The sequence below is a fragment of the Lynx rufus genome, unplaced genomic scaffold, assembly GCF_022079265.1.
Source record: "Lynx rufus isolate CCGP_SWC_20201006 ecotype Redwood Valley unplaced genomic scaffold, mLynRuf1.p SCAF_22, whole genome shotgun sequence".
Taxonomy (NCBI): domain Eukaryota; kingdom Metazoa; phylum Chordata; class Mammalia; order Carnivora; family Felidae; genus Lynx; species Lynx rufus.
The window spans coordinates 6,260,892-6,281,757 of NW_025814837.1; the positions used below are offsets into that span (position 1 = coordinate 6,260,892).

A 20,866-nucleotide genomic window follows, 5' to 3' on the forward strand; every position below is an offset into this window, starting at 1 on the left:
TCCACCTGGGCCCCTCTGTACCCCCTGTTGGGACTTGGGGGGCACAGAGAAGGAACCCGAACACGAAGCTAATGCTACCTGCTGTTCTGTGAGTAATAAAGCCCTTTATCTCTGAACCAGGAGTCTCGTGCCTTTTGCCAGCATTGAGGGCACTGTGGTAGGCTATCTTGTTAGTTTACAAGGAGGGTAAACTTCAGTCTCTTCGCAGTTCTTCACAACTATTTGTTCAAATAAATCTATAATTTTCTATCCTTTAATTTGTCACCTTAAAATTTAATGTGTTGGCTTCCCCCTTCTTCCTTTTTTCTTCCTCTTCATCTGAGCCAAGCTTTCAGCCAGTGTGCACGTGCTAAAGGCGAGGGGAACCCCAGTAAGATGGGGTTTGGTTACATAAGGTGGAGTTGAGCAAATAAACATCTCTTGAAGATATGGAAGCCAGGTTTCTCACAGGGGTTGCAAGTATGGAAAGGGGGATAGATAGAATAAACTCTGTGGTGTTGGAGTGAAAGTGGAGGTGTTAGTGGGAAATCAGGAGCATGGCTAGCTGACATAGGTGATAGACGGATGGATAGATAGATAGATAGATAGATAGATACAGATGTGTGTGTACACACAACTATGAAGAGTATTCCAAAAGTCTTAACACATACATATATGTGGTAGACAGAATAATGGTACCCCCAAACATGTTCACATCCTAATCCCTGGAATTAGGCAAAAGGGACTTGCAGGCATGATTAAAGCTGAGGACCCTGAGATAGGGAGAGCTTCCTGGATTATCCAGGTGGGCCCAATCTCAGCAGATAAGTCCTGTTAAAAGCTTACGATAATTTGTCACAGCAGCAAATATTTCTAAGCTCTGTACACTGAGAGAGCTTGGGAGTAATAACATCCCAGAAGCAAGAATCAGACCTAGCAACCAAATATATGTTTCTCAGCATCATTTATTGTCTAATATAAGAAGTGAAGTGCCTTGATGAAATTGTCAACTCCATTTCTCAGGCAGGGGAAATACAGAGTGAGTCTAGAAGCTATTGTTGCACCAGAAAGTAAGGGAATGCTCAAAGAATGATGGGGGCATATCAAAGGACACAGGATCTGACTTGAAGGAGCTCCTAGTGGCCAAGTCTGTGGCAATTTAAGCATCACAATAAATATTGATGAGCACCTGGGTGGCTCAGGCATCCAACACTTGATTTCAGCTCAGGTCATGATCTCACGGGACATGATTGAGTCCTGTGTCTGGCTCTGTGCTGAATGTGATGCCTGATTGGGATTCTCTCTCTCTCTGCCTCTCCCCTGCTCATGTGTGCATGCTCTCTCTCTCTCTCAAAATAAATAAATAAACATTTTTAAAAATAAATTAAAAAATAAGTACTGATAATGATGAGTTGTAACTTTTTGAGCAAAATAAGAATACATGAGTTCATGCAGATACAAAAAGAAAGAGAGACAGAAGAATTAATGATGAAGTAAATATGGAAGAAAGAAAGGTCTATCCTATAATAGAATACCTACTGATAAATCTAGAAGGAATGATAGAATTTCTTAAATTACCATTTTGCAGTCATCATACCAATGACTGATTTAGGCACTGATGTAGGTTGCCCACCAATAGATGCTAAATCTAGTGAATAAAAGTTTGACAAGGAACAGGGTATTTACATGTTCTCAAACTATCCCTCCACAAACATTGGTTAATTATTTATTAATGAACTTAATAGTTGAGAAACCTGGCAGATCCCATGTTAAGCAAGTGATAAAAGTTAAGTCACCAGCATTGGAACAAATCAACAGTATGTCTCCTTCTGGGATGCACTGAGAAAGCATAGCATGACTCTTACAGAATTTCTGCCCAAAATACAGAAATCATAAGGAAACCTCAGATAATACCATCACATGGGTGGTTAGGAGGACTTGGGAGGTGACGAGGTCATGAGGGTGGAGCTGTCATGTGATTAAAGGTCTTATAAAAGAGGCCCCAGAGAGCTCTGCCACATGAAGACACAGTGAGAAAACTCTATGAGGGGCGCCTGGATGGCTCAGTCGGTTAAGCGTCTGAATTCAGGGCAGGTCATGATCTCACGGTTTGTGAGTTCGAGCCCTGCATCAGGCTCTGTGCTGACAGCTCAAAGCCTGGAGCCTCCTTCAGATACTGTGTCCCTCTCTCTCTCTCTGCCTCTCCCCGACTAGTACTCTGTCTCTCTATCTCTCAAAGATAAATAAACATTAAAAAAAAAAAAAGAAGAAAAAGAAAAGAAAACTCTATGAATGAGAGGTGAGCCCCCATTGGACATCAAAACTGCCAGCACCTAGATCTTAGATTTTCAGCCTCCAGAACCATGAGAAATAAATATTTGTTGTTTACAAGCCACACAGTTGATGGTACTTTGCTAGAGCAGCCTGAATGGACTAAGATATCCATCCACCAGAACTCTCTCGTACACCCCACGTCTTGCCTTGTTGGCCCTTATCACCAGTGTGATTCTATTCATAGGTGGTGTTTGGTCCTGTGTCTGTTTCCCTTCTGAGATGTTGCACTCTCTGAGGGAAGAACAATTTCCATTTGCTCATCAAAATGGTGCTGGCCCAAGGCCTGGCAGGTAGCAGGTGCTTGGTATGCAGTTGTTGAATGAGCAGATGGATAGAAGACCTTTAGCAAACCTTGTTGAGTAGCACTGTCCCCATCTGTAAAATGGGACACTAATTCCCACCCAGAGTATCTCCCCTATGTGGCCGTCCTATGGAACATGACCTGTCCGTGAAAATAAGAGTGCTGACACACAGGGGAAACATGGACTCCACATCCTCCTCCATTAGAGAGTGAAGGTGAACTTGCCTGTTTATGGTCTCCTTAGAGCACAGGCTCCCATGGGGCCACCCTGAAAGGCAGGCCACAAACAGCCATGACCATGATATCTCTGACTAGGAACCAGCAAGCCTGTTATCCCAGAGCCTCAGGAGTCTGAGACCTTTGCCTGGGACTTGGGACACACTCAGATTATAGGAAGATAGCCTCGGTTTGGCCATAGAGGGGTATCAGGACTGACTGGTCAGTCTCAAGACATAATGTAGTTCATATCCACAGGGAGGGTTGAGCAGAACAAGTCACATAAAAGCATTGACCCAAGGAATCAGCAGACCTGGGCTAAAATCTTTACTCTATCATTGGTTACTAGGCAAAGTACCTAACCTCAATAGCCCTCAGGCTCCATATCTATTAAATGGAGATGACATTACCACACACTGCAAATTGTTGTTTTATTTTTTTAACTTTTTAAAAAATATTTTATTTGTTTTCAGAGAGAGACAGAACATGAACAGAGGAGGGACAGACACACACACACACACACACACACACACACACACACACACAGAATCCGAGGCAGGCTCCAGGCTCTGAGCCATCAGCACAGAGCCTGATGTGGGGCTCGAACCCACGAACCGTGAGATCATGACCTAAGCCGAAGTCAGACGCTCCAGCGACTGAGCCACTCAGGCGCCCCACATATTATTGTTTCAAAGATGGAACCAAACAAAGCAGGTAAAATGCTTCCGCAGGGAACCAGCACATACACTCGGTGAAACTTACGTCCATAATTATGCAGAGTAACTAGGTATCCACCATTCAGAAACAGGGCCTCTCAGGGGTCCTAAGCAGAGCCATGTTCAAAAGTCAGCCCAAACCAAGAGAGGCAGGAGAACTACTCTTCATATGTCACAATACTCTGAATATTATTTTGATTTTCTGCATGCTTTGCTTTCTGTACTTTTTTCTTCACTTTATCAAAACAATGTCATAAAGTAAACAAACAAACAAACAAACAAACAAAAAAGCAGTCTCTGTGCTGCCATTAAAACCCTTACCTCAAATGCAGCACAGGATTTAATCGGGTAGAGGTAAAGGTTGGTGATGACACGTGGCCCAAGGCCCCCATCCAGGACTCCTGCTGCTTTCTCTGAAGGGGTCTGCTGGGTTCTGGTGGCCATCGGCAGAGGTGGGCGCAAACCCACTGCAGCCACAGTGGTAGGCAAGTCGTTGGAAACCCCAGAGTCTGTGGGAGCATCTTCCCGAGGTGAGGAACTACATCTGTCCACGGTGGCAGGCACAGCGTCCTGAGCCTCGCTCTCTGATGGGGCTCCCACCTCCCCAGGGGTGGTCTGAGGAAGAGGCTGGCCATCACACTGGTGCAGTTGCATTGCTATGATGAACCTGAGAAAGGCCTGAGCATCCTCAAGTGTAGACATATATCCAAAAGAAATCCTCACAGATCCTGTAGGATGCCCATCTATGAGGTCCACATCGTCTCCACAGACGTGACCAGCCTAGAATAAAAGGGAAATAAGTCATTCAGAGTGACTCATTCCTCAGGGATAAATCAGAAATGGTTTTGTAGAAGAAAACTAACCCAGGAAAACAAAATGGACAACACTAATACGTGCTGTGTGCCTGAGGCAGGATTTCCTGAGCACAAAGACTCCCTTTCTAGAGTCTCACTTTGCTCAAGTATACATTGGGGTCAATACCAATCTCAAGGGATCATTATAAAGTTTAAAAGAAATACATCAGGGAAGGCATTTACCCAGAGCCACACACAATACCAACCCACAGATCCCTCAAAAGATGGACCGAAGTTTCAGAAGCACTATGGGTCAGCTTCTTGGTCTACCCATGCTCCCTGGAGCCTCCCTCAGAACCAAAGGGAGGGCCGTGTCCCTGATAGCTGTCCTTGACAACAAGGCCAGACAGACATGCTCCCTCTGGGAGTGACCAGACGAGGCCTATCCAAAGCCAAAGGCAGGCTGGGTGCTCCTACTGGGAGGTGGAGAGAGAAAGGCAAAAAGTCCCCAAGCCTCTCCAAGCTGGGCTGCCCAAGGTCGGTCATTGCTCTGGCCACCCACCTCCCTCAGTACTGAACCCAGGCCAGCCACCCAAGAGCTGGGGCCACAGTACTCTGCAGGATCAAATATTATATCTGGAACTGCATTTGTTTGTATTCCGGGACTTCCTCTCTCTTTTGAAATAAAATCCAGTTCGTGGTTGGTTGGGATCTAGTATATACAATATTTAATGACAACAAAAGAAACTCAAGTTAGAAACTACTCCAAACTAAATAAGAGTTCTTTGCCACTTGAACAATTCTTATCTTTGCCACTTGAACTATTCTTATGAAATGGTTCAAAATATTAGCTGTACCCTGAAGTGAAAAACCTCAGCCAGGAGGAGAGGCAGGGATGAGAGGATTCTGGGAGATGCAGACTGGCCCCTGGAAGAGTTTGTCCCCTCGCCCAGCGATGAGCTAACTCTAGTGTGGAGATGTTCTGGTAGGACTGAACTAGGTAAGGGCCCTCTGCACATAAAAGCACATTCTTGCGTATGCTTGCCCCCTGTTAACACCCATATTCTGCCTTTAAATTTTTGCCCTCAAAGCAAAATATGAATGCTACAGCGGTGCTATGTTTTCTTTTTTTGTTGACCCCTTTTCCTTCGCAGATCCACAGGGTGGGCTCGGAGAAATGAGCCCAGCCCACAGAACCAGCCCTCACCCCAGCCATGAGACCAGCCTCCAGGGTGGCTGAAGATGCCACCACTGGGTCTTGCTGAGCACCATTACCAACCTCAAGATGCTTCCTGACCATCTCGTCGCTTATCCCCAGGTGCCTCTGGCAGGCCCCAGTGTTACAGAAGCAGCCAGTTCGCACATGGATGTTGTAAAGACTGGCCATCTTATCCACCTGTGGGGTCAATAGGACACGAAACCAGTGTTAAGGATGTCGCTTTATTCTGAGCACCTGCATCAGTATCTGGACCTCTTTCCTAACAATAAAATGAAAATATGAGCTTGGAATTTTGCTCCCAAGTGCCATAATCTGTCATGGGTTTACTAAAATGTCACTGATAATTACAGTTTATCCAGATGGATTATAATGTATGCTTGAGAAAACTGAAAATACAAAATTCAGGCCGAACTCCCAAGTTAGGAGCTTATGTTTCAACAAATAGTACCATTAAAAATGAACAGAAGATTCGGATAAACATTTTTCCAAAGAGGACATACGAATGGCCAAGAGGTACATGAAAAGATGTTTAATATCACTAGTCATCCGGCAAATGCAAGTCAAAGGAACAATGAAATATCACTGCACACCTATTACAAAGAAAACAGAAATAACAAGTGTTAGAAACAATGTAGAGAAAGGGAACCCTCATGCTCTATTGGTGAGAATGTAAATTGCCACAGCCTCTGTGGAAAACAGTTTAAAGGCTCCTCAAAAAATTGAAAATAGAACTACCCTGTGATCTAGCAATCCCTTGTGAGTAGTTATCTGAAGAAAATGAAAATATTATCTTGAAAATATATGTGCACCCCATGTTCCTCACAGCATTACTTACAACATCTAAGACATGAAAACAACTTAAGTATCTATCAAAGGATGAATGAATAAAGAAAATTGGTATACAGTTACAATGGAATATTTTTCAGTCATAAAAAAAGAAAACAAGGAAATTTATCATTTGTGACAACATGGATGGACCTTGAGGACATGATGCTAAGAGAAATAAGTCAGACATAGACAGGACATGAGTGGGGGATGGGCTAAGTGGGTGATAGGCATTAAGGAGGGCACCTGTGATGAGCACCAGGCATTACAGGTAAGTGATGAATCACTAAATTGTACTTCTGAAACCATTATTATAATATATGTTAACTAACTTGGATAATTTTTTTAAAAATCAGATACAACTTTAAAAAAAGGCAAAGACAAATACTGTATGATATCACTTATAGGTGGAACCAAAAAAAAAAAAAAATCAAACTCATCAATATGGAGAACAGACTGGTGGCTGTCAGAGGTGTGGGTGGGCAAAATGAGTAAAGGTGGTCAAAAGATACAAACTTCTTTTTTTTTTTTAATTTTTTTTTCAACGTTTATTTATTTTTGGGACAGAGAGAGACAGAGCATGAACGGGGGAGGGGCAGAGAGAGAGGGAGACACAGAATCAGAAACAGGCTCCAGGCTCTGAGCCATCAGCCCAGAGCCTGACGCGGGGCTCGAACTCCCGGACCGCGAGATCGTGACCTGGCTGAAGTCGGACGCTTAACCGACTGCGCCACCCAGGCGCCCCAAAAGATACAAACTTCTAAACTTCTAGTTACAAGATAAATAAGTCCTAGGGATGTAATGTACAGCATAGTGACTATAATTGACGATACTGTTATATGTGTGTTTGAAAGTTGCTAAGAGAGTAAATCTTAAAAGTTGTCATCACAAGAAAAAAAATGTGTAACTATGTATGGTGATGGATGTTAACTAGACGTACTGTAGTCATCATTTTACATTGTATACATATATCAAAAAATTATGTTGCGCACCTAAAAGCAATACAATATTATACGTCAATTTTATCTCAATTTTGTTTCAATTTGACAGAGACAGTGCCAGTGTGCATGCAAGCAGAGGAGGGGCAGAGGGAGAAAGAGAGAGAGAATCCCAAGCAGGCTCCCTGCCCAGCATGGGAGCCTCCGATGTGAGGCTCGATCCCACGACCCTGGGATCATGACTTGAGCCAAAATCAAGAGTCAGACATTCAACCGACTGAGCCATGCAGGTGCCCCAATTTTATCTCAATTTTTTAAAATAATAACTTAATTTTCTTAAACAGGGCCCACATGCTCCCGTGAGATTTGCAGCTTGGACGTGGAGTGGCTCCTTGGCATCCTCTGCACAGGGTTGATCACAGAGCAGTCCCCAGCTGAGCTACCCCTCGGAGCAGCCTTGTCGGGGCACACAGCCTGGCCTACACACATTACTGTGTTGACACTGTGCATTATCAATTTGCTCCCCATCATGTCCCTCACTCGGGGTTGAATCGCAGAACTGCTGTTCAATCTAGAAGTTCCAAGGCTCTTTCCTGTCTCCTGAAGACTCTGGGAGGTGACCTGCTTTCACTCAAGGCTCAAAGGCAGGGCTAGCATGAGGGATAGTTGCCGGGTTCCTCTGGCTATGAGTCGAGGGATCCATTCTCCCAAGGGTCTAGGAGCCCGATGAGAGTCCTCAGCCTGGGTGACTTAGGCTAAACTCAGGGGAGTCACCTAACTGCATTTGGGAAAACAAACACGTCGTGCCCAGCTGGGCAAACCTTTGAAACTTTTCTCCCTGGGAATTCACAATGTAGGGTGGCCAGAGGCAGCCAGGAGCCATACGGTGCTCTCCACAGACCACAGGCCACCACACGACCAGCACACGCTCCCAGCCAGGCTGTGCACAGCAATGGTGCCTCCCACCCTGTTGAGACCATGGCTGTCTTCATTTTAGCTGTCTCCCCTGGACTGTCAGAGAAGAAGCCATTGTCTGGGTTGAACTGAGGGGGACTCAGGAAAACAACTCTGCTCCTTTACTCTGGGCAAATAGCTCAGTGACGTGGAGGCCTGCTAATGAAATCCAGATGTCCCCTGGCTCTCTGAGCTGAGACCTAGCAGCACCACTGGGTCTGGCCCACTCCATCTCCAGAGTCAGGTGGTCTCCATTCAACGGGCAGCTGCTACGGAAGTCCCCTCATTGCCCCACCCCAACTCCTGCCAAGCGGAATTAGAAGGCTCCAGTGGCCACCCCACCCCCACCCCACATTCACTGTTCCAGTTACCACTGCTGCGACACAAGCCACCAAACGTGGGGGGATAAAGTAGCAGCCATTTTATCGTGCTCACAGCTACAGTAGGTCAAGAATTCAGAAAGAGCACAGAGGAGTCACTTGACTCTGCTCCATGATTTCTCAAGTCCCAGCTGGGAAGTCTCTGAGGCTGGGAGTGACATTGTGTCTGGGGGTTGGGATCATCTGGAGACTTACTTATGCATGTGTGTGTCTGGTCCCCCAGCCAGGAAGGCTCAAAGCAGGACTGCCACCATCATGTCTGTGCTTGGCCTCTCCACATGGCATGGCTTCCTCACAACATGGCAGCCTTAGGATAGAACTTCTTACATGGTAACTTGGGGCCCAAAAGTGGATGTCCCGAGGAATAATGCTGATGTGGCATTGCTTTTTCCACCACACAGCGTCACCTTCTGTGGCACGTTACTGGTTATGAGAGAGTCACAAACCCATTGAGATTCAAGAAGAGAGAAGGCCCCCATCAAGAAGAGGATGTGGTGCAAGAGGCTCTCTGGGCCACACCTACGCTTCCTCCTAATTCCCCATCATGAGGCAGTACCCTCTCACCTTGAGCCCTATGGGATCCCAGCCTGTGCCCAGCCAGGTGAAAGAGTTGGTTTCTGCGGCAGGATGAGCACTGCATCCTGGAAGGCAAGGAACCGGCCTGACCACAGTGCACACTGGAGCCTCCCCGCCCAGGAGCCTTTATGCTCACTGTTTATTGAGCACTTGCTTCATACCAGGGCCCCTTGCTCAGGCAGTATATACTATATCTCATTTAATCCTCATCAGCAACACTATCAGCAGGGTACTTAGTTATCCCCATTTCATGGAGACTTGGAGAGCTTACATTAACTTGCCCAAGCTCAGAGAGCCAAGCAAAAGGCAGTCAGAATCTGGACCCACATTCTTAACCACTGTGTAGAGTGACTTCCACAGTGGGGAGAATGAAATTAGGAGCCCTGGCTATCAAAAACGAGACCCTTGGAGCACCTGGGTGGCTCAGTCAGTTAAGCGTCTGACTTCGGCTCAGGTCATGATCCCACAGCTTGTGAGTTCAAGCCCTGCATCGGTCTCTGTGCTAACAGCTCAGAGCCTGGAGCCTGCTTCAGATTCTGTGTCTCATTCTCTCTCTGCCCCTCCCCACTTGTGCTCTGTCTCTGTCTCTCAAAAATAAATAAAAATGTAAAAAAAAAAAAAAAAAAAGAAATGAGAACCTAAAAGCTTCTTACAGAAAGCTCAATTCTTGGGGCACCTGGATGGCTCAGTTGGTTGAGTCTCTGACTTTGGCTCAGGTCATGATCTCACAATTCATGAGTTCAAGCCCCACGTCAGGGTCTGTGCTGACAGCTCAGAGCCTGGAGCCTGCTTCAGATTTTGTGTCTCTCTCTCTCTCTGCCCCTCCCCTGCTTGTGCTCTGTCTGTCTGTCTCTCTCTCTCTCTCTGTCTCTCAAAAATACACATTAAAAATTTTTTTTAAAAAAAGAAAGAAAGCTCAATTACTTTACACATCCCGTGAAAAGAGAGCCAAACCCCACCATGACACGTTTGATCTTTCTAAAGGCCACCAAAGTCCCTGTGGAATTTCCACATGGTGAAGTGGCCCAGGAAAACCATGCTGGACTTTCCTGAGCCGGCACAGTTGGTCACGCCTCAGCCACGGAATCCATTCATGATACGAGCCTCCTCTACAAACGCACAGAGGGAGAAACTCATCCCGTGTCTGGCCTCGGGGAACCAGAATCCTGGTAAAGTCAGCGGGGCACCCAGACAGGAAGCTCTCCCCGCCTAGGCTCTTCCTTCTCGTCGAGAAGTCTCTGGGACAACGAGGAATTCTTTCCCTGCTCTACCTGCCACCACACATGTCATGGTCACCCGCCTGCCCTCCTCCACACCTCGAGGGAAGTACAACTTATTTGGGTCCAAGAATGAAACTTATTTTACCCATCACCCAGAATAACACATTTAAGAAGGCAAAACTTTTACTCTTGATGCATTTTCCATTTTCCACCCGCCCCCTGCCCACCACCACCAAAAGCATTCAAAATTGCCTGTTTCTTAGCGGCGTCAGGCTGCCAGCGTATAACTAAGGGGTGTCTGCACTGTAAACCCACCCAAGAGACAACCTGTGGTTGTAGAGGGTCCACTTCCAGATACGAGAATGAACACGTCCCCAGAAGAATATTTCTCAACTGTGTTCCTCAGATAGTTTATGGCTATTGAGAAGGGGTGGAGGAATGATTCCTTGAGAAATTCTGCATTTAACAAAGGTGATAGGGAGTATGGCTTTCAGGGGAAGATGAACACCTTCTTCCAAACTTATCTGACCATCGAACCTGCTCCTCACAGAGCTGCTCTAGGAACCCAGGCTCTGGGAAGGGCCTTGGGCTCCCCATCCCCGCCAGTCTGTGACAACACATCTGGTGACCATCTATCGCCATGGCAGAGTGCCTGCTATGCCTCTGGACATTTTGATGGACTGAGCAGTGACCAGCTTACTCAGTTATGGCAAGGACCCAAGCAGTTCCCAAAACACAAACCACTATTTGCACTGTTTTCATGGGAAAAATAGATACAAAGGGTATTCTGCACAAACTATGTTATAACTGAACTACTAAATCTTTCCAACTCATAATATGCACGAACTATGGCAGAAACAAGAGCTTTTGTGGTACTAAGGACAGCATTTCTGCTTACCATAAAGAAAGAGTTCTGAATTCCAGGTTTGAATTCAGAGTTCTGAATTCAAAGACCTGGTGGTAGCAGGCCCATATCGTGTAATGCCATGATACCATCTGATGTATCCCTGGGACTACCATGCTGAATATACATAAAATGACCTCGGACGTGGTATTCTGTCTACACTGCTTTTCTGTCTACATTGTTTTAGGGTGTCTTCCCTTGCTGGCAAGCTGTCAGCTGTCACCTTCCAGTGCTATCAAGGACTCGGACCTTCTCTCCCCACGCCTGAAAATGACCATTTCTGGCTGAAAAAAAAGGAGAGCTGGTAAACTAAATAGCCACACCTGTTAGAACGGAGTGCCTATGAGAGTATAGAGCCTCTAAGGAAGGGCTGGGCCTCTCCAACCATGCACGGGCTGCCTTTCTCACAGCTACTGCAAGGACTCACAGACCTGGACTGCAAATGTCAGGGCTCCAAAAGGCTGCAGAGTTCCAGGGGAGAGAAATTCTGTTGTGAACAGGTGCTCAAGGTGACAAGAAAACCCACCTGGATATACATACAATGGAACACTACTCAGAGATGAAAAGGAACAAAATCTTGCCATTTGCAACAACATGGACAGAACTGGAGGGTGTTATGCTAAGTGAAATAAATCAATCAGAAAAAGACAGATATCATATGTTTTCACTCATAGGTGGAATTTGAGAAACTTCACAGAAGACCATAGGAGAAGGGAAGGAAAAATAAGTTACAGAGAAGGAGGCAAACCATAAGAGACTCTTAAATACAGAGAACTGAGGGTTGATGGGCGTGGGGGGTTGAGGGGTCAGGGAAAATGGGAGATGGACATTGAGGAGGGCACTTGTTGGGATGAACACTGAGTGTTGTATGTAAGTGATGAATCACAGGAATCTACTCCCGAAGCCAAGATTACACGATATACACTGTAGGTTAGCTAACTTGTCAATAAATTATGAAGGGAAGGGAAGGGAAGGGAAGGGAAGGGAAGGGAAGGGAAGGGGAGGGGAGGGGAGGGGAGGGGAGGGGAGGGGAGGGGAGGGGAGGGGAGGGGAGGGGAGGGAAGGGAAGGAGAAAACCCACCTGGGAATAACCAATAATGTTCCCACTGTGGTCGAGAACATTAAAATTGATGACAGGACCCTGCACCTCTGGACTGCTGAATTCAGAGTCGCTGTAAATCCGCACCACAGGGGCTCCATTGGGGTACCGGAGAGCACACAGGGCAGTGTAGGTGTACTGAGCCAAGGTAAAGGTGTGCTGCTTTATATTCTCCATTCCACCTCGAAAGCGATTGTGAAATGTCAGACAGAATCATGAATTTTCCACGTAATTCACTCAGTCATTTTTAAGAACACAAGATCATTCTAACCGGCAAAGCTGGACCTCAGATTAACAATTGTAAGTACGGGTAAATACGGTGTGGTACTGTCCATATGGTTAATGTGTAGGTCTGGGGGACTGAACAACACCTTACTGTTGCTGTTTCCGTGGAATCTTCCATAGGAATTCCTGTCATCCTCTTTGTTTTCTTTCTTTAATAATGCCACTTAAGCATTCAGAGAATTTAGACCCTTGGGTTACAAATGGCAAAAAAGCACCACCTTATCTTTAGAAGTACCTCTTTTTTTGCTGTATCTTTAACATTTAAATCATTTTTTGAGAGAGAGAGAGAGAGAGAGAGAGAGAGAGAGTGCTCAAACAGGAGAGAGGGGTAGAGGGAGAGAGAGAGAATCTCAAGCAGGCTCCACCCTCAGCGCAGAGCCCAACACGTGTTTCAAACCCACGACCCTGAGATCATGACCTGGGCCAAAATCAAGAGTCAGATGCTCAACCAACTGAACCACCCAGGCACCCTCAATGTGTAACTCATTTCAATAGGATCCAGATCAATTAAGGATACATGTTACAGCATGGGTGAACCTTGAAAACATTATGTAAAAGAAGCCAGACACAATAGGACAAATACTGTATTATGCCTCTTATCTAAGTGCCTAGAAGAGGCAAATTCATAGAGACAGAAAGAATGGAGATTACTTGGGTCTGGGAGGGAGGGGAAATGGGGAGTTACTGTGTAGTGGGTTTCAGTTTGGGGTGATGTAAAAGTCCCAGGGATGGTCAGCGGTAGATGGCTTCATAACAATGTAAACGTGCTTAATGTCACGGAAATGCACACTAAATTGGCTACAGTGATGCATTTTATGTTATGTGTACTTCACTACACATTTTTTCAAAGGAGCAATGAGGTAGGAACAATCAGGGGTTTGCCTTATTACGGAGCAGGTATTGTCAGTCCGCTTTCCGAGGCGCCCCTGGAGCTATCAGACCTGTATCTTGCTGTTCGGCCATCTATTAATATCTTTCTGGGGAAAGTGCTCATTTCTCAGTGCTTGTTTTTATTATCTCCTCTTTGTCCTGGATGCTGTCTGTTCACTTCCCTGTATTACCATCAGTGCCACCCTCCTCTCCCGTGAAGCCTGTCCGTTCCCTCCGCGCCCGCCCCGTATTGGGCTCAGGCTGAGAACCTGCAAGGTCCCGTTACTGTAACAAAGGAGAGAAAGGAAGGACTGCCTAATCTTTAAGCCACACCCCTGGCTCACCACCACCCCGCCTCCATATGGAGGGTGCAAGCAGCACCACCCAGCTCTAGAAGCTCAGCCTCTGGAGGAGTGCCCAGGAGCATGACGGAGGGCGGGTGCCTGGCTCGTGAAGCATAGGTTCTTCTGGTCCTATGTGTTTGTGTCAGGCCCCACACGATGGGGAGTGGCATCTGTGTGTGTGTCAGCCCACAGTGAGTGTCCCCCACCTGCCCAACACCCCAAATACTTGCCGGGACAGACAATGTGCATCACTACAAAGCCCAGCAGCAGAGACAGGGGCTCGGGGTTAGGCATTATTACGGCCTAGGCCAACCCTCCCAGTTACGAGGTCCCTGGCCCTGGAGAAGGCACTTAACTTCTCTGAGCGTTAGCTCTTCATCACACAGTCCCCCCCGCCCCCCGAGACAGGAGGGAGGACCCAGCAAGGTAACAGCAGAGTAAGGTCTCAGGATCTGTAACCATTCCCAGACCAGGGACCAAGGGTGGGTCTTCTGCTTCTGTGAAGTGACTAATCTCCTGGTTTGGAACGTCTCTTACTGGTTAAAATGTTCTTTTAACTGACAAAAATTAAAAAAAAAAAAAATGTGGTGCAGTCTCTTGCTCTTGCCTCAGAAGTCATTCCGAAATTCTTTAGAATTAGCTTCAACTGCATTCGCTGTACAGCTGCCCTGTGCCAGCCCCACGCACAGCCCCTGGGTCCTTATCTAAATCACACCCGTGCCGGGACACCCTCAAGGACACAGGCAACGGGAGCAACTGGATAAAAGGATCCACTGACCTGTGAGGCGCTCTAGGGCATCAAACCCGTGTTTTAGTGCTATCACGTCAAGGAACGAGATGGTGCCATCTTCAAACCTGGAACAGTGAACAAAGCAAGCCGAAGCTTTCAATGGAAGGAAATATTGTGCTTTGTAGTTTAATATTCTAGGGAGAGGATTTGCTCAGAACCCTGTTACTGCAATCTTAATTTCCTTATAAAACTAATGTATTATGAATTAGCTATATGACTCAACAATTAATGAATTAACTATGAATTAATAATGATAATAAGAGGTGCCTGGGTAACTCAGTCAGTTCAGCATCTAACTCTTGATTTCAGCTCAGATCATGATCTCACAGTCGTGAGTTCAAGCCCCACATCAGGCTCTGTGTTGACAATGCAGAGGCTGCTTGGGATTCTCTCTCTCTCTCTCTCTCTCTCTCTCTCTGTTCTCTCTCTCCCTCCACCCCTCCCCTGCTTGCACTCTTTGTCTCTCAAAATAAATATTAAAAACTTTAAAAAATAATAATGATAATGAATTAGTCAATAATGAATCAATTACTAACTGGTTAATCACCAGTGAATTAATAAATAATCTCTAATAAATTAAACATTGTTAGCCAATAATGAATTAAGTTATCGATATATAGTAAATAATTATTCATTAACCAATAATCAATAGACTCTTGGAAAAAAGGAAGGGTTTGTTTGTTTGTTTGTTTGTTTCCATCAATGGTTGTACATTCTTGGGTTATCAAACAAGAACATGGTCGGGGTACATGTTCAAAACATATTTGGTTTGGGTATTAAATCTCTCGAGTTCTAGTCCTAAGTCCACTAGAAAAAAATGAGACTTCTAGTGGTGAATAACCATTCGGCTTTCTAGGAATCTTGGTGCAGCACCAGCCGTGAGGCAACCCGCCCAGTCGAAGGCCAGAGGTCTGGTCCAGCTCAGGCCACCCCCATCCTGCCCGGTAGGCACTGCCCCACTTCTCCTGGCCTCCACACGTTCCTGCTGGCTCCATAAAGTTTGAGTTGTCATTGTGATCTGCCTTTAATTTATGTGATGCTGTGCCTGTCATTCTCTTCCCGCTTGGTTATACTACTCACTATGTTATCACACCCGGATACAAAATGTCTTACAGCAGAGTTCCTGTTCCAGAATCCCCCAGCTATGGATTAGTCCGAAATAAAAGAGACACCAAATAGCCCCACTGACGCCAACTCTATCTGGGCACTTCACCTATATGAGCTCTCAATAATCGTAGGCTTTCAGAGACCCACTTTATAGGGAAAACTAGGTGCAGAGATCAAGTCATACACCCCTGTCCCCACTGCTGCTGGTGCGTGGTGAAGCCGGGATTCACTCGCCAGCAATCCAGCTCTGGGGCCCACAGATCTGACCCATGACTCTACCGGCAGGGACACGCCCCCATCCGCAGAACCCTGAGTCTCCACCTGGGTCTATGGGGGATCTGACCCCCTTCCCATCCAGGCTCCGGGTTTTCTCAGGCACCAGCAGGGTCACTAGCCCCCTGGCCCAATCCCATGGTATTCCCCGCTGTTGGACCCAGCAGAACCCTGGGTCAGCTGTCACTTTCATCCTCTCACACATTCGACCTCATGGGTCCCAGCCATCACCCTGTGGGAGAGCTCCTCGGCCTGCCCCGCACCCCGTGCCCCGCAGCCTGAGGAAGATGCATACACCAGCAAACCCGGGCAGAGGCCTCTGCCACTTGCAGGCAAGTAGCTCCCTGCCCCCAAACTTCCCTTTGTCACTCACAGGGCTCACAGAGCCTGCTCACAGCACCCCACATGTCTGGTGGCTTCTGAATTAACTAATTCTTCTTGCCAACCAGCCACCAAGCTGAGCAGATTCCAGCTGCTGAAAACCAGCTGTGCCGTCAACATGCATGCACACTTGTTCCAGAAGATGCCATCTTTTTAAAAGACCGCTTTGATAAACTGTGGCACCTCTTGCCTGTGCTCTGGGGAAAGGCCCGGTGGCCAACCCTCCTTACCCTCCTGAGAGCCCTTCACGGCCTCCGCTTGCAGCCCTTGTCCTCTCACAGCTCTGGACAAGCCCGCACACGGGGGCCCAGTTCACTGAGCTGCCTGGGGCACCCTCCAGCCGACCTCTGTCTCCGTCCCTGCCTCCAAACCCCCTAATCCTGGTGGCCGAGCCCAGTCCCTTGCATGATCCTATAGGGGACACATGCCGGACCCCTGCCTGGCTGAACTCCAGCCAGCCATTCCCGTGGCGAGTTACCTTTCAGCCACCGACTGTCTTGGGATATAGAAGTCTTCTCCCGCAAGGTACGCAGCGGCCGTGCCTCCTCCAAAGTAGGTTTTCCTCAGCAGAGGAGCCACACGATTATTCACCAGCAGAGCGCCCAGGCCAGTGGGGAATCCAAAGATCTTATAGAAGGAGAGGGGGACAAAGTCGGCCTGGTGAACCGACAGGTCCAAAGGCGAGGTGCTCACGTAGGAGGCCGCGTCAAGCAACACGAACCACTTCCCAGGCACGCTCACGGGGCACATCCGCCCGGCCTTGACCTCTCCTATCCAGGACAGGGGGTATCTGGTTCCGGAAAAGTTACTCTGAGCAGGGTAACAAAAGAGGTGCGGGAGCTGGCAGTCAGGGTCACTGGCAGCAGTGCCCCGTGTCTCCGCCGCGCACACGTCCTCCGGCCTGACTGGGATGGAAGTGACGTTCATGGCCGTGGTGACCTTCCTCATGCCCACCACGGACGTGTGGCTGTCGGTGAGGTAACAGAACCGACTCCCGTTGCTCTCCGGGCCCGGGGACACCCACGGGAAGGCCTCTGCCACCAGTTTAAGAGCAGCCGTGCTCCCTGCCGTGAAAATCACGCTGTAGTCCTCTGTGGAGGTGTGGAAGTGCTCCAAAATCCTGGAAGAAGCACAGTATCATGCCAACTCCTTGGTCTCACTAGTGTTAAACGTCCAGTGGTAGCTGCGTTTCTACTGAATGTGACATCTCTCTACCTTCACATCTAGAAGACCCACACCGGCTTGGCCACCCTCGAGCAGTTAGGGCAGGGGCCAAGCGGGCCGCAGGAAGAGCTGACGAGCAGGTTCAAACTGGCAAAAGCACCTCCCGCCTCCCAAGTCCGCACCCTCCTAGGACAAGGCAAAAACCCGCGATGATCGTAATCCCAGGACACACTCTCTCCCCGGTCAGCTCTCTGTCTCCGCCACGGCAAGTGGTAGGTCACCAACTTGTTTTGCAGCACTTTTCATACGTGGCAGCCCAGCACCACTTTCCAGTTGGAAATGACTTGAAATTATAGGAATTGAAGGAACGTTAGGCACCCCCCGGAAATTACTTACGAAAACTAACTATTCACCTGTGGAAAAACATAAAGAGTTGTCCGAGGCGCGCATATTCGTAAAAAGGTTGGGTGGGCTGGGGATGAGTAAAACAAGGCGCCTAATGAAATGCGAAAGGAAAGCCCAGACTGAATGTTTTTCTTCTCTCTGAAGGTGAGACTTGGGAAGTGGTCGCTCCTTGTCGCTCTGGCCCCCGGGCACCCTAGCACCGGCCCGAAGCCACCTGAGACGGCCGTGAGCACCTCAGGGCCACCCACCTGCGCTTCGGCTCCGCCTTGCTCCACACCCACTGTCTCTCACCTTCCCGTCGTCCTCTGCCCCTGATGTTCATCATTGTGCACTTGACCATTTAGCTGACCGTGATCTTCCCGAAACCAGCTCAGAACCTTTGTGGGAGGCGGTAAGTGGTAGGAAAGCAGCCCAGCCACCTGGGGGTGCCCGCTCGGGCTGGCACCTTTGCCACTCACCTGTAGCGCACGTGCTCCACGGTGTCATGGGTGAGCTTGCTGCTGATGTTCTGGCTGTGAGGGTTACCTGGCAGGTTACAGAGAAAGGCCATCAGGCCACTACTTGTGTCTCTCTTCTTGTGTCCCTGCCAATCCTCTCCCTCAGTTTCTCAAAGAGTTAAGCATACAACCACTGTCTGACCCAGCGATGCCCCTCCCATACACTCAAGGGAGGTGAAAACATACATCCACTCGAAGAGTCATGCGCAGAAATGCTCACAGGCAGGTTTGTTGGTAAAGCCAAATCCTGGGGACAACATGAATGTCCATCGTGAGCAGACAGCAGATAGCTGATGAGCAGATGGGCAAAATGTGATCTATCCACACAATGGGAAAGTAGTCACAATAAAAAGGAACCCGCTGGCTAGGTCACGAATGAACCACAAAAACATGTTCACTGAAAGATACCAGACACAAGGCGTCACACAGTATACAATTCCATTTATATGAAATGTCCAGCAAAGGCAACTGTACAGAGAGAGATTCAGAAAGTAATGGATTTAGTGGTTGCCTGAGACTGAGGGGGCAACAGGGATTAACTATAAATAGGCATCAGAGATGTTAGTGGGGGAATGAAAATGTTCTAAGTGATTTATAATGATAGTTGCACCACTTGGTAAAGTTAGTAAAAATCGCTAAATTGTACATTTGAAATAGATGAATTTTATGATATGTAAAATAAAATTCAATTTTTTTAAACCAACCAACCAACCTCCGCCCCCACCTAGTAAAGCAAGATGGGATCGGGGAAGAACATTCTGGAGCTGGAAGTCAGCTCTCAGGCAGCCAGACCAATGCAAGAACCTTTTCTACAAGTTCCCTGACAGGTGGTTCTGATAATTAACTCCAGGGAACCAAGCACACAACTTCAGGAGGCTGCCCTTTCTCCCCGCCCCCTGCCGCCCGCCCTGCCCCCAACCATGAGACAGAGCCATGAATGCCACTTAATCTAAGTCCCCATCTGTTGCCCTGCATTCACACCCCTGCTACTGGCATCATTCCCGCAGAAACACATCTATCTCCTCCAAATATATGAAAGGGACCATCACATCTCCCCTTAGCCCATTCTCAAGGCTATAGTCTCTCCTAATTTCTTTTTTTTAAGATTTGCTTAAATGTTTATTTATTTATTTTGAGAGACAGAGAGAGCAAGAAGGAGAGGGACAGAGAGAGAGAGAGAGAGAGAGAGAGAGAGAGAGAATCCCAAGCAGGTGTCATGCTGACAGTGCAGAGTCCCACACGGGACTTGATCTCATGAACCATGAGATCATGACCTGAGCTGAAATCAAGAGTTGGATGCTTAAATGACTGAGCCACCCAGGCACCCTAAGTCTCCTAATTTCACTTGTCAATTTCTAGTTCTCCTCCCCTCCTTGGATGCCCCATGAGTGTGACCCATAGTATCATTACCTCCTCAAAACATGGCCCCCAGACGAGGACACAGACCTCTCAAGGGGCCGGATGTGCAGGGGTGAGGCACAAGCATTTCTCAGGAGCAGGACCACAAGACCACACTAACACAGTCTTGACCTTTTCTGTTTTAGGGTTCGTTTGTTTGTTTTCTCATATATACTGTCTGGTCACACTGGATTTCTGGTCATTGAAGCCACCAATGCTCCTTTTCCATATGCACTAGTAACCCAGGGATGTGGTACTTACCCTTGCTTCCTCTCACCACCCTGGTTTTTAGCTCAGCACCATCAGCACTACCTACAGTCTACAGATCGTCACCTCTCGGCACCTTTCCCACAGCTAGGACAATTGCAAAATTTAAGGAAGACTTGTGGGTCTCTTTGCAAATCATGGGGTAAAATCAAGATAAGGTCCCTCAGTGACATCTCCCCTACAAACAACTCCCCAGATTTAAATATCTGCTGACTGCCCAGGACCTTAGTGTGGCATGATAGGATTGTCATGAACTGAGGCAGTCTGCTAAGGGATAAGGGCTTGTGCTCTGGAGCCCATTGGCCTGGAGAGCCACTCTCCCAGCTCCAGCACTTTCTGACTGTGTGGCCTCTGGTTAGCTGCCTCCCTTCCCTGGGCCCTCACCTGTAAAACAGGAGTGATGACAGAACCTGTACCTTAGCTTGTTTGATAACAGAACCTGTACCCTCGTTTGGCTGGAGAATGGAGGGAGAGAGAAGAGATCAAGCATTTGGAACAGTGCCTGAAGTGTATGGTGAGTGTTCAGGAGAGGGTGCTCGCTGTTATTACCATTAACAGCCAGAGCTGTTTTTAGTTCAAGCTCCCTTTCCATGCTTATCTCCTCATCACACGGTGCTGCTGATTAATGTC

At 47.6% G+C, this 20,866-nt stretch overlaps 1 protein-coding gene across 1 annotated transcript in view; it reads right to left on the reverse strand.

Moving 5' to 3' along the window:
* Nucleotides 1-20,866, reverse strand: part of MOCOS (molybdenum cofactor sulfurase) — a 56,916-nt gene that overhangs the window by 28,813 nt on the left and 7,237 nt on the right. The window contains exons 3-8 of the mRNA XM_047086867.1: nucleotides 18,533-18,599; nucleotides 16,984-17,625; nucleotides 14,733-14,809; nucleotides 12,438-12,637; nucleotides 5,620-5,736; nucleotides 3,868-4,326 (exon numbers count right to left, since the gene is read on the reverse strand). Coding sequence (XP_046942823.1) covers nucleotides 3,868-4,326; nucleotides 5,620-5,736; nucleotides 12,438-12,637; nucleotides 14,733-14,809; nucleotides 16,984-17,625; nucleotides 18,533-18,599 — 1,562 coding nt within the window. The remainder of the gene's footprint in view (nucleotides 1-3,867; nucleotides 4,327-5,619; nucleotides 5,737-12,437; nucleotides 12,638-14,732; nucleotides 14,810-16,983; nucleotides 17,626-18,532; nucleotides 18,600-20,866) is intronic.